Genomic DNA, 12,306 nt, shown 5'->3' on the forward strand with positions numbered 1-12,306 from the left:
CTGAACAGCACACGTTGCTATCTGTGTTTAAACTAAACTCATTTAAGCCTTGCCAGTTTAAATATTAAAGAGCCAGAAGACGTGAACTTGCGCGCGCAGTGAGAAGATCTGTGTGGTCGCTCATCCGAAGTGCGTGAACCCGCGTCTCAGAACGCGCGCAGATATTAAGCTCTCTGTGAAGTATTGTGTTATACAGTCAAATATGCAATGTTATTTTACATTTGATTTATTGTTGCTTGTAGTTAGATGATTTGTTCTTATTTTCTTTATTTTTATTTGACAATATAGTTTTTTCCCTAAACATAGCACATACCGAACCGTACCGAAACGGTAGTCAAGGTATGCATTCACCTTGAGAACTTCATCTTTGCTTCCAAATGCAATGACATCGGTTTTCTCCTTGTTTAACGAAATAAAGTTTTGGCACATCCAACTGTTAATTTCATCAATGCATTGGCAGAGGGAGTCAATGGGGATGTAGTAATTTGGTGATAAGGCTAGGTAAATCTGGTTAACATCAGCATAGCAGTGATAGGCAATTTGGTTCTTTCTCATTATTTGACTTAGTGGGAGCATATATAGGCTAAACAAGAGCGGTGCAAGAATTGAGCCTTGTGGGACTCCGCATGTCATGGACGTCCACTGAGACTTATGCTCTCCTATACTCACATAATAACCTTTCCCTTCTAAGTATGACCTGAACCATTTGAATACCATCCCAGAAAGCCCAACCCAGTTTTCCAGTCTCTCTGCTGTTGATTTTCTCCAAGGTGATTTTTGTCTGCCAGTCTTCTTACTGACTTTTACAGGAGCAATATCATAAATAACATTCTTAACTTTTGATAGACATCTTTAAATAGAGCAGCTACACCTCCACCTCTCCTAACAGCTCTGCAGGCGCTTATAAAAGTAAAGTTAGGAGGGGCTGTTTCATTGAGGACTGTTCCACTGCAGCTGTCTTCTAGCCATGTTTCGTTTAGAAACATACAATCCAGGTTGTTTGTGGTTAAAGTCATTGATCAGAAATTATTTATTTTTTAGTGAGCGAATGTTTAAAAATGCTAACTTGATGGCATTACTTTGTGTCTTTACAGCAATCTTAGTTTGATGCATAATAGGCCGCAGATTAGATGGGTCAGCCGTATGGTTTGAGAAGGCCTTGGACTTTCTATCACGTGATAAAACAGAAATAGAGAAAGCTACAGGCACACTGGGTTCCCGCTTGTTCTGTAAACATTTGTGAATGTTGCTGCTATCATAGCGGCCCTGGCGTTGTGGCAGCGGCCGGAGAGCTCTCACAGGAGGAGGAGGACGAGCTGGACCCACAGGCTTGTGGGGTTGTGGGGCCCGCCGTTTTTTAGTTGATATCTGGGGGCTTGCAGCGAAAGAGTGGGAGAATTTGGTCCCAGCATACACCTGTTCCTCCATTTTCTGTGAGAAGCTTAGAAGTGGAGATGCTGGAGAGAGGGATAATGTGTCTTGTGAGCGGGGCTCTGGCTCTGATGTTTCCGGTAGCTGTGATATGTTGTCCTGGCTTCCCTGGCTGTTTTCCAGAAAGCCGTCCTTGGGTGCTGAGTCTTGGAGCTGTTCTGATACGTCACAGTCTGTCTGTGATGAGCTCTGTGGGCAGGGCTCACCCGGGATGTTGTCCGTGAGGTGTGCTTGTTTTGGCTGCGTGGTGTTATCAGTGTCCTTGTGGGATGTATCAACCACATGATGACTCGGAAGCTGATATGAAGTCCTCCTTTCGTCACTCATACTTTGTCCAGTTGTGTGTGTGTCATTCAGGTTGAGTGGATTGGCACACACTACTGAAGGATGACGAAGGGAGAAATAGATATGGTCCTTTAGCACTCATGCACCAAGTTTGTTTGGGTGGAGGCCATCCAGTTTAAACAGTTGTCAATGGCCCCAGAAAAGATTGAAGTTGTCAATAAAGTTGACTCCTTTTATACTGCAGGTTCTTTGTAGCCATGTATTCAGCCCAAGAAGCTGTGAAAACATGTTAGTTCCCCTTGCTGGGAGTGGTCCACTGATGAACGGCTGAACTTCAAATCTTCTAAGTGTTTCAAAGAGTTCACAGAAATCCTTCTTAAGGAGTTCTGACTGCTCTTTCTGAATAGCATTCTTCCCCACATGGATGATGATTCGATTTGCAGTATTGTGCTTCATCAGAATGTTCTGAAGTTCCATGTTTACATCAGAGATGGTTGCTTGAGGAAAGCAGCATGTAGTTGTAGTCCAGCTACTGATGTTTCTGATAATGGAGTCCTGGGCTCGGTTGCGCTCTGAGCTGAATGCCGTTGTCTGGTTGACCTTGAGCGCCTGTTAGTAGCGATGTTAGCTGCTGGCTGATACGATCCATGTTCAATCACATTTGGGGATTTTTCACCCGCATTCATTAATGCTTCAAATCTGTTCTCAAGGTGTATAGGGGGTGGTAGAATACCAGTGTTTGCAAGCCTTGTCATAGCCACATCTAGGATGCTACGGCAGCAATACGAGATACTCGTGACAATCTGATGTCTCGAGTGGCTTTGGGTCTCGCTCCCTGTTTGTGCCATCGATTAGTGTATCGATCAGTTTCGGCTTGTTCCTCTACACTTGGTATTAACTGTTGAGATTCACTAGATTCATGGGACTAGATTCTTTGTTTCAAGAACCGCAATCCTTTGTAGAAGTCCGTGGCAGTTCATGCAGCAAGTAGATTCCACAAGAGGAATTTTTTCTTTCTCGTTTGTTTGAATGTAAGCTGCTGGCAGTGGTAGGCAAAGAGTCTTCTTTTTCGTAGTATTATTCCAGTCCTGAAAAGTTGTTAGTTGAGTGTTTGTGCCAAAAATTTGTTGTTTGAGCACTGTGCTGATCTGCTGAAGTTAGAATCTTAGAAAAATCTGAGAAAAGTACATAAATAGGGAGCAAAGCACAGAGCAGTAAGCAAGAACGTCCGAACAGTAGCCTTGAGGGTGAGTAAAACATGGGCTAATTTTCATTTTTGGGTGAACTAACCCTGTATCTTGGTACATATCAAAGTATGTTTCATTTTCTTTCTTCTGTTCAACACAAAAGGATATTTTGAAGAATGTGGGTAACCAAACAGTTGACGGTAGCCATTGACTTCCATCATGTTTTTTTTTCCCATACCAAATTGTTCGCTTACCCACATTCTTTAAAATATCTATGTTCAGCAGAAGAAAGAAACTTCTACAGGTTTGTAACAACTTCAGGGTGAGCTAATGATGACAGAATGGTCATTTCTGGGTGAACTGTCCCTTTAAGTAGTGTTGAGAACTCTGATTCATTTGAGCGTATCGGTTCATTCGAATGGTTCATTTCAGTGAACTGATTCAATAAACTGGAAAAAATCCTGTTCTGGTATTATACAATTTTATTAAAATGGTATATTAGTTCATGGTTTGATACTGGATTTGTAAAAAAAAACTTTAAAGGTGACCTATTATGCCCCTTTTTACAAGATGTAAAATAAGTCTCTGATGTCCCCGGAGTGTGTATGTGAAATATTAGCTCAAAATACCCTACAGTTAATTTTTTATAGCTTGTTGAAATTGCCAATATGAGTATGAGCCAAAACGTGCTGTTTTTTTGTGTTTGTCCCTTTAAATGAAAACGAGCTGGTGCTCCCGCCTCCCCTTTCAGAAGAGGGTGGAGTTTCTAGAGCTCGCGCACCGGCATGCCAGCAATAACAAAACACTCTCTCATGCACTGAAAATGTCAGAAACCGCTAGTAGCGGTGTTCAGTCATATATGTTCGAACCGGTGTCATGCCGAATTCTGCACCCTGCCAGATTATTTCTGAATTACACAGACGGGGAGCATGGCGCGATAAAAATAACAACATAACTGGTTTCATGGTGCCATTGCGTGCTAACACAAACTTTATAAGTCCCACATATGATTATGAGCTTGACAAATTCAAGCAGTCGATTTCACATTGCTTTCAAATGCAATTTTTAACTACCACATTCCTATTCTCGATCATTCTGGTAGCACGTGAAGGCAGCATCAGTGAGAACAGACAGACAATGGTAGCTTTAGCAATATTAGCCTTACAGAGTGCCAAGAAGCTCTTTCAGAAAGGTCATTTGGAAAACAAACGCGTGATACTTACTTCTTCTAGATGGCGTAACGTTAGCTGGATCACGAACAGTTGGCACTGCTCCATCCTTCAGGAGCAACTTTTGTGCAAAACCTGCTTTATACTGACCCTCATTCACAAAGCAGTCCGGTGTAAAATGATTCACGCAGACATAAACTAATTTCTGTAGAGTTGAGGGAGCATTTTCTTCAAAAACAAAATTAATCCACCTCGTCTTCAGCGGCTGAGATTTCGGGAGTAAATGGAGAGAGCTATGTGGATTAATACATCCAGCTACAGAACACCTAAAACGCTTGGGAGACATTCTCGTCAGTGCAGCAATGGCGGACGGTGTACAACTCGCTGTGAACTCGCTCAGGACGGTTCTATGTTAAAACGGCAGTTCGTGGGCGGGGCCTGTGGCTAATGTGACATCACATTTGCACCAATGCTAAAAACAGGCCATTGGGAGACACTGCTTATTATTTATGGGGATTAAAAAAAAAGGAGTGGGTGGATTTTTATCATTATAGGGTGGTTGTGTACACACACTGCCAACACACATTTATGTCTAAACACCTTGTAAAAGTGAATTTTGTATAATAGGTCCCCTTTAACATTCATAACTCATGGTCACCTTCTTTTAATAATTATATCCATCTATCTATCTATCTATCTATCTATCTATCTATCTATCTATCTATCTATCTATCTATCTATCTATCTATCTATCTATCTATCTATCGTTCTATCGTTCTATTGTTCTATTGTTCTGTCTATTGTTATATATGCACTGTATATAGTCTTTGCACTTCATTGCACCATTCTCATCTTTGTTTATTGATGCTTTCAGTTTTGTAGATATTGATCAGCTTGAACTGGGAAATAATCAATAGTGTCCTTTTGCGCTGTGACACTGAATCAGTCAAACACACGCACACACACACATTCTCACACACACACACACACACACACACACACAAGCACGCACACACACACACAAACATTCACACACACACACAAACAAACACACACACACACACACACACCAACAATCATGTTTCCCGCAGTTCGCCCCAACAAATTTCCCCAGTAGGCCCCCACGACTGGCTGAAAGCCCAGTTGCACACTTTTCTCCAGCCCTGGGTCCCCAATCTCTCCCTCTTCTTTTTTCTGTCCATCATTCTGCTCTGCGCCCAGCCATCCCTTCTTTAAGTGATGCTGTAATGCATCTATAAATCTTGTCCTTTCCTGTGAGCGTGTGAAAATCATTGTTTGAGAACGTCTCTGGTCAAGCTAAACCAGGGGAAAAGATGAATAATGGATCAAGGCAAAATGGAGCCTCAGCAGACACACACACACACACACACACACAGACAGACAGACAGACAGACAGACAGAGAAAAGCACTTAATGAAGGGGTGTAAATCCTAGTAAATGTGAAGTGGAGATGTTTTCTGAAACCACAAACACACTTCAGCAGAAACACAGAGAGCAGAGCAGAGACGAACAGACACAGAAAGAGAGAGATTGTGAAGACAGATGAGTTCGCTTTGTTCCCAGGCGAGCGGTTCACACACACAGGATGAGTGTGGTTAACACACACACACACACACACACACACACACACACACACACACACATGTATCACACTTCCTGTGCATGTGCATAAACACAAACACACTCCAGCAGATATCGTGGTGTAAACAAGCATCACACATGCACAAAACATCAGTGTTATGACATGAATTATGACATGAACAAACTAGAAAGTGAGAACAACTTCAGTGAAGATATGTCATGGTTTTCATATTAATGCAATTAAATGTTTTATTTCCTACCACTTATATAATGAGTTTCAGCTAACAATTGGCTGGTTAACAAGTTTACTGTAAATATCTGTATAAAACCGTTTTGGCCCTTTTTACTGGGCCATGGGCTATTTATTTACTTTTAAATTTAATTTAATTTAATTGAATGTTTTATATATTTTTATTTTATTTATTTTATATAGAAGGAGATTGTATTGCTCTACTAAGTCTGACCACATTACATGTGATTTTAGCACCACCACTAGAGGGCAGAGTCTGATAGATTCTGATGCCCCAACAGGCTGAGACAGACCTGTTACACACACTTACTGTGCTACAATATCTGCAGTTTACACCATAATCCCATAGTTAAATCTCACTGCAACTCAAGAGTTATGCTCTTATTAATCTTCACTTTTCATCTGAACGTTAACATTTGTGAGATTTAATACATCTGAACTGTTTGGAGGTTAAATTACTATGATTTTTTGTCGCTGATCTGTGCATTTATTTCATGTCGCAAATTTAGATGCATAGAGTACATTTTTTTTTAAAAGAGAAAAATACCCTTCAGAATGACAAAATCTGGCATTTTATTTGTTTTCAAATTATTATAATTTATTGCATTGCGTAATAATTCCATAAATTAGATGAACATTGCAAACATCTTTATGATTCATTATAGCCTATAGGCCAATTAAGCAGAATCATAATTTTATTTTAATTTTACAGTTCATTGAATTTTGTCATAAGTCTATGAATCAGATGTACATTTTCATTATTGATCATAACCTGTAGGCCAAATGAGAAGAGTAATTTTATTTTATTTGACAATTCATTGAATTATGTCATAATTCTATAAATCAGATGTACATTTCAAACATCTTCATTATTCATCAAAATCCATAGGTCAGTTGACCAGAATTATTTTATTTTATTTTATTGAGCATTATGATTAAAATTGGATTTGTAGTTTATTGCTATCATGACATCTCTTTAATTATGAATATAGACCTGTGTATGATTCACGAGTTACAGTATATGGTGTAATTCAGATATATCTCTGTGATAATCATTTAGAAACATGCTGGCCAGAATCATGATATATTACCATGTGACCGTGGTACAGTACTTTAATAACGGTATGTGAGGCAGATTCAGTGTAGTCTTGTTTTTGGCTCGTTTCCTTCAGTAAGCGCATGTAAACATGAGTCTGAAGTCACTGAACACTAACAGAGTTCAAATCATCTCTAAAACTGACTCTGACTTCCTGTTTGACTTCCTGTCGCAGCTGGTGTGAGTGTGTGTGTGAGTGATCAGAGGAGGAAGTTTGTGTTGCGTGTGTTTGGAGTTGATTGAGATCAGGAGAGATGATGGAGACGGATGGAGACTCAGACGAGGACAGACGGTAGGATCTCGCTTTCGTGGCTCCATCAGCAGCAGGGCTTTGACTCGCTGCATGAGAAATATGAGATAAAACATGATACGAGTCAAGCGTAATCGTTTCCTGATCCGTATCGATGCGAGACGCTCTGTTTCACTCCAGGCAAAAACAGCTTAACTCTGAGTGAAGGTGTATGGAAATGCTTTTATTTTTGTTTCATTTTAGACAGATTAGAAATTATTTCATTCATTATTTTTAGTTTAAAATAATTATTTTTATATTTATTTATTATTTGATTCTTATTATTACAATTTTTATTGTAGCATTCTGTCTCCTTGATTGATTGATCAATTGTTTGGATTTATTATTTATTAATTATGAATATTTATTTTATTTGATAAAATAATTATTGTATTTTTTTTATATTTACTTATTTTTTATTTATTTGTTTTATTATTATTTCTGAATGTTTTATATTTATATTTTGTATGATTTTTTATTATTCTTTTTCCTTGATTCTTTCTATTTATTTATTTGTTTTATTATTTATTTATTATTAATTTTTTATTTTATATTTAATTTTATTTTATCATAAATAATTAGCATACTAATGCACCTAGCAACCAACAACATCCTCTTAGTGGTGCTATTTTAGTATCATTTGACATACAATTATAGTTTTTATTAATATTTTGTTTTTATTTTTATATTTTTTGTTCATTTTAATTTTCTGTAATATTTTGTGTTTTTTTTACAGTATTTAAAAAAATATTTCAGTTTTATACAAGTTAAACTAATAAAAATGACAACTAGTTTTTATATTTTATGTTTTATATTTTATTTCAGTTAAGATTTTAAGATTGTTTCAAGAAAGAAAATGTGTTTTTTTTAAATGGTTTTAGTTTCAATTAATTATAATACAGCACTATAATAAATAACCCCCGCATCTTAGAATCACATTTTCTTTAGGCAATAATAATAATAGTTTCACTTTCTAATAATGTACTACAATGCAGCATCTGTTATCATCATCATCATCATCTGGTTTCATTTCTCTTCTTCACACTGATAGGATCTGTGGCTGAAGCTCTCAGGTCTGAATTAAGCGGGGCTTTTAAGTGAACAATGTGATTCTCCAGACGAGAGTCTCATTTTCTGTCCTTTATTAATTCGTTTTTGTTCCTCGTGTGATCTGAGAGCTTTAATGACGCTGGCGGATGTAACTTCAGCTTTGTTTACGTGTGTGATCAGGCTTTAGTGTTTGTCACTGGATGCTGATTGGTTCGATAAGAGCTTCATTTGATTGGACGGTTCCTCTGGCTTCAGCAGATGAGGAAGGTTGTGAGTTTTAGGGTGTGCTAGAGTCTTGATTAACTGTTTTGGGACGTTTATTTCTCCTCATCAGAGGTTCGGATGGTCTCTTACAGTTTATAAGCTTCAGTTGATATGGATCATTGTCTGTTTCCTGTCATCTTTAGGGTTCTTGCACTTCCTGTGAAGAATCTCACTGGGTCAGGACCGGTCCATCCTGCATTAGCAGGTACTACACCACAAAATCTAATTCACTTCAGTGTAAAGAACTTTATTGGCATGGCAGACTACATTTATTTTGTGTTTACAGCTTAATTCTGTACAGAAGTTTATAGAGATGTTTTATATATATATATGACATGCATCTTTGTACACAGTTAAGCTGTTTTCTTTCATGTCAAAATAAAACAATAAAAATTGTTTCTTTACACTTTTGTGCAGAGTTAAGCTGTTTACTTGCAAAATAAAATATGTTAATTCTTCATTCTAAATTATTAACTTGTTTTTTTTTGTTAAAAACTTTAATTATTACCTGTAGTTTGCTTGTATATATACAGTGGGTACGGAAAGTATTCAGACCCCCTTAAATTTTTCACTCTTTGTTATATTGCAGCCATTTGCTAAAATCATTTAAGTTAATTTTTTTTCCTCATTAATGTACACACAGCACCCCATATTGACAGAAAAACACAGAATTGTTGACATTTATGCAGATTTATTAAAAAAGAAAAACTGAAATAACACATGGTCCTAAGTATTCAGACCCTTTGCTCAGTATTTAGTAGAAACAGTGATTATTTATTTGTTTGTTTGTTTATTTATTATGTTTATATTTTATTTTAATATGCAAGTAAACTAAATACCAACGAATCATTTTAATAAAAAGACATAAATTAGGAATTTAGGATTAAGAATTAATGTAAGTTTTATTTGGCAAGTAAACAGCTTAACTTTGTACAAAACTGTATAGAAATCATTTTTTAATTGTTTTATTTTAACATGCAAGTATACAGCTTAAATGTGTCCAAAGATGTATATCAGTGATTATTTTATTTTATTTTATTTAGTCATTTATCAGACGCTTTTATCCAAAGCGACTTACAAATGAGGACAACAGAAGCAATCCATTGTAGTATTAAAACAACTAAAAACAGATCCAAAACTAAAAGCTCAAACTTTATAAATACTACCTATACACATTTTAAAAATAAAGATAAAGAAATTAAATAAAAATGACAAATGCATACAACTAAATTTCAAAACTTAACATTTAAATGAAAAACAAAAAATAAAGCTAAAAACAATTCAAAATATTAAAGAACAAAAGGTATAAGAGCATAATAATGATTCTAACATACCACTAAACCAAACACCAAAAAAACAACTACATATGTGTGTATGTACAACCACACACACATACACACATATATATACTGTATATATACATACACATTTATAAATCAGTATATATATATTATTTCATTTCCATTTAGTTTGTTGAAGTATTAAAATAACTCAAATTAAATAAAACTAAAAACTTAATAAAAGACCTATACAGACATAATCAGTTCAGACATAATTTAACTCAAATTAAAATAAATTACAAATACAAAAAATACAAATCAAACGACAGTAGTTTATCAGTAATCCTAAAAAATAACTTACTTACACATAGTAAGAAATGGTTATAAAAACTGAAACAGAAGTGAAACGTAGAAGTGAAAGTAGTAGGAAAGAGGAGAAATAAAAAGCGATACTTATTTTTATATTTTTTATTTTGTTTTGTTTTGTTTTGTTTTGTTTTGTTTTGTTTTGTTTTGTTTTGTTTTGTTTTGTTTTGTTTTGTTTTGTTTTGTTTTGTTTTGTTTTGTTTTGTTTTGTTTTGTTTTGTTTTGTTTTGTTTTGTTTTGTTTTGTTTTGTTTTGTTTTGTTTTGTTTTGTTTTGTTTTGTTTTGTTTTGTTTTGTTTTGTTTTGTTTTGTTTTGTTTTGTTTTGTTTTGTTTTGTTTTGTTTTTTGTTTAGTTTAATTTAATTTAATTTAATTTAATTTAATTTAATTAATTAATTAATTTTTATTTTTTTATTTTTTATTTTATTTTATTTTTTTAATTTTATTTTATTTAAAAGACCAGTTAAACTATGTACCAACGAATGATTTGAACAAATAAGACTTAAATTAAGAATTTAGGATGAAAAATTAACGTATATTTTATTTAGCAAGTAAACAGTTTGACTCTGTTCAAAAGCGTATAGATTTTTTGTTCTATTTTAACATGCAAGTAAGCTCTGTATGTAGGAGTGCAGAAATGGTTTTATTTTGTTTTATTTTAACATCCAAGTAAACAGCTTAACTGTGTATAAAGATATAGCAGTTCTTTTTTTTAAACATGTTTAAAGTACCAATGAAAGATTTGAACAAAAAGACATTAATTAAGAAACAGTTATGTTATTTACATTAATGCATTTGGCAGATGCTTTTTATCCAAAGCGACTTGCATTGCATTCAAGGTATACAGTTGATCAGTTCATGCATTTCCCAGGAATTGAACCCATGACCTTGGCCTTATAGTGCCATGATCTACAGCTTAAGCTTATATGAGTGTCTTTGTGTCAGGAATGACTGGTATCCTCATGTGTGCTGCTGGGCTCCCCGTGTGTTTGACTCGGGCTCCTAAACCGATCCTGCATCCACCGCCGATCAGCAAGAGCGACCTGAAACCCGTGCCAGGAATCAACAGCATCCGACGCAAGACCAAGAAAAAGCACCTCCGCAAAGGTGTGTGTGTGTGTGTGTGTACAAAACTGTATAGAAATCATTTTTTAATTGTTTTATTTTAACATGCAAGTATACAGCTTAAATGTGTCCAAAGATGTATATCAGTGATTATTTTATTTTATTTTATTTAGTCATTTATCAGACGCTTTTATCCAAAGCGACTTACAAATGAGGACAACAGAAGCAATCCATTGTAGTATTAAAACAACTAAAAACAGATCCAAAACTAAAAGCTCAAACTTTATAAATACTACCTATACACATTTTAAAAATAAAGATAAAGAAATTAAATAAAAATGACAAATGCATACAACTAAATTTCAAAACTTAACATTTAAATGAAAAACAAAAAATAAAGCTAAAAACAATTCAAAATATTAAAGAACAAAAGGTATAAGAGCATAATAATGATTCTAACATACCACTAAACCAAACACCAAAAAAACAACTACATATGTGTGTATGTACAACCACACACACATACACACATATATATACTGTATATATACATACACATTTATAAATCAGTATATATATATTATTTCATTTCCATTTAGTTTGTTGAAGTATTAAAATAACTCAAATTAAATAAAACTAAAAACTTAATAAAAGACCTATACAGACATAATCAGTTCAGACATAATTTAACTCAAATTAAAATAAATTACAAATACAAAAAATACAAATCAAACGACAGTAGTTTATCAGTAATCCTAAAAAATAACTTACTTACACATAGTAAGAAATGGTTATAAAAACTGAAACAGAAGTGAAACGTAGAAGTGAAAGTAGTAGGAAAGAGGAGAAATAAAAAGCGATACTTATTTTTATATTTTTTATTTTGTTTTGTTTTGTTTTGTTTTGTTTTGTTTTGTTTTTTGTTTAGTTTAATTTAATTTAATTTAATTTAATTTAATTTAATTAATTAATT

At 34.7% G+C, this 12,306-nt stretch overlaps 1 protein-coding gene across 1 annotated transcript in view; it reads left to right on the forward strand.

The window, feature by feature from the left end:
* LOC107572068 (E3 ubiquitin-protein ligase DTX1-like) overlaps positions 1–12,306 on the forward strand; it is a 43,713-nt gene that overhangs the window by 20,034 nt on the left and 11,373 nt on the right. The window contains exons 4-7 of the mRNA XM_016258470.1: positions 7,196–7,198; positions 7,270–7,312; positions 8,767–8,828; positions 11,214–11,375. Of these exons, the coding sequence (XP_016113956.1) occupies positions 7,196–7,198; positions 7,270–7,312; positions 8,767–8,828; positions 11,214–11,375 (270 nt within the window). The remainder of the gene's footprint in view (positions 1–7,195; positions 7,199–7,269; positions 7,313–8,766; positions 8,829–11,213; positions 11,376–12,306) is intronic.

The sequence above is a fragment of the Sinocyclocheilus grahami genome, unplaced genomic scaffold, assembly GCF_001515645.1.
Source record: "Sinocyclocheilus grahami isolate Dianchi unplaced genomic scaffold, SAMN03320097.WGS_v1.1 scaffold1689.1, whole genome shotgun sequence".
NCBI lineage: Eukaryota > Metazoa > Chordata > Actinopteri > Cypriniformes > Cyprinidae > Sinocyclocheilus > Sinocyclocheilus grahami.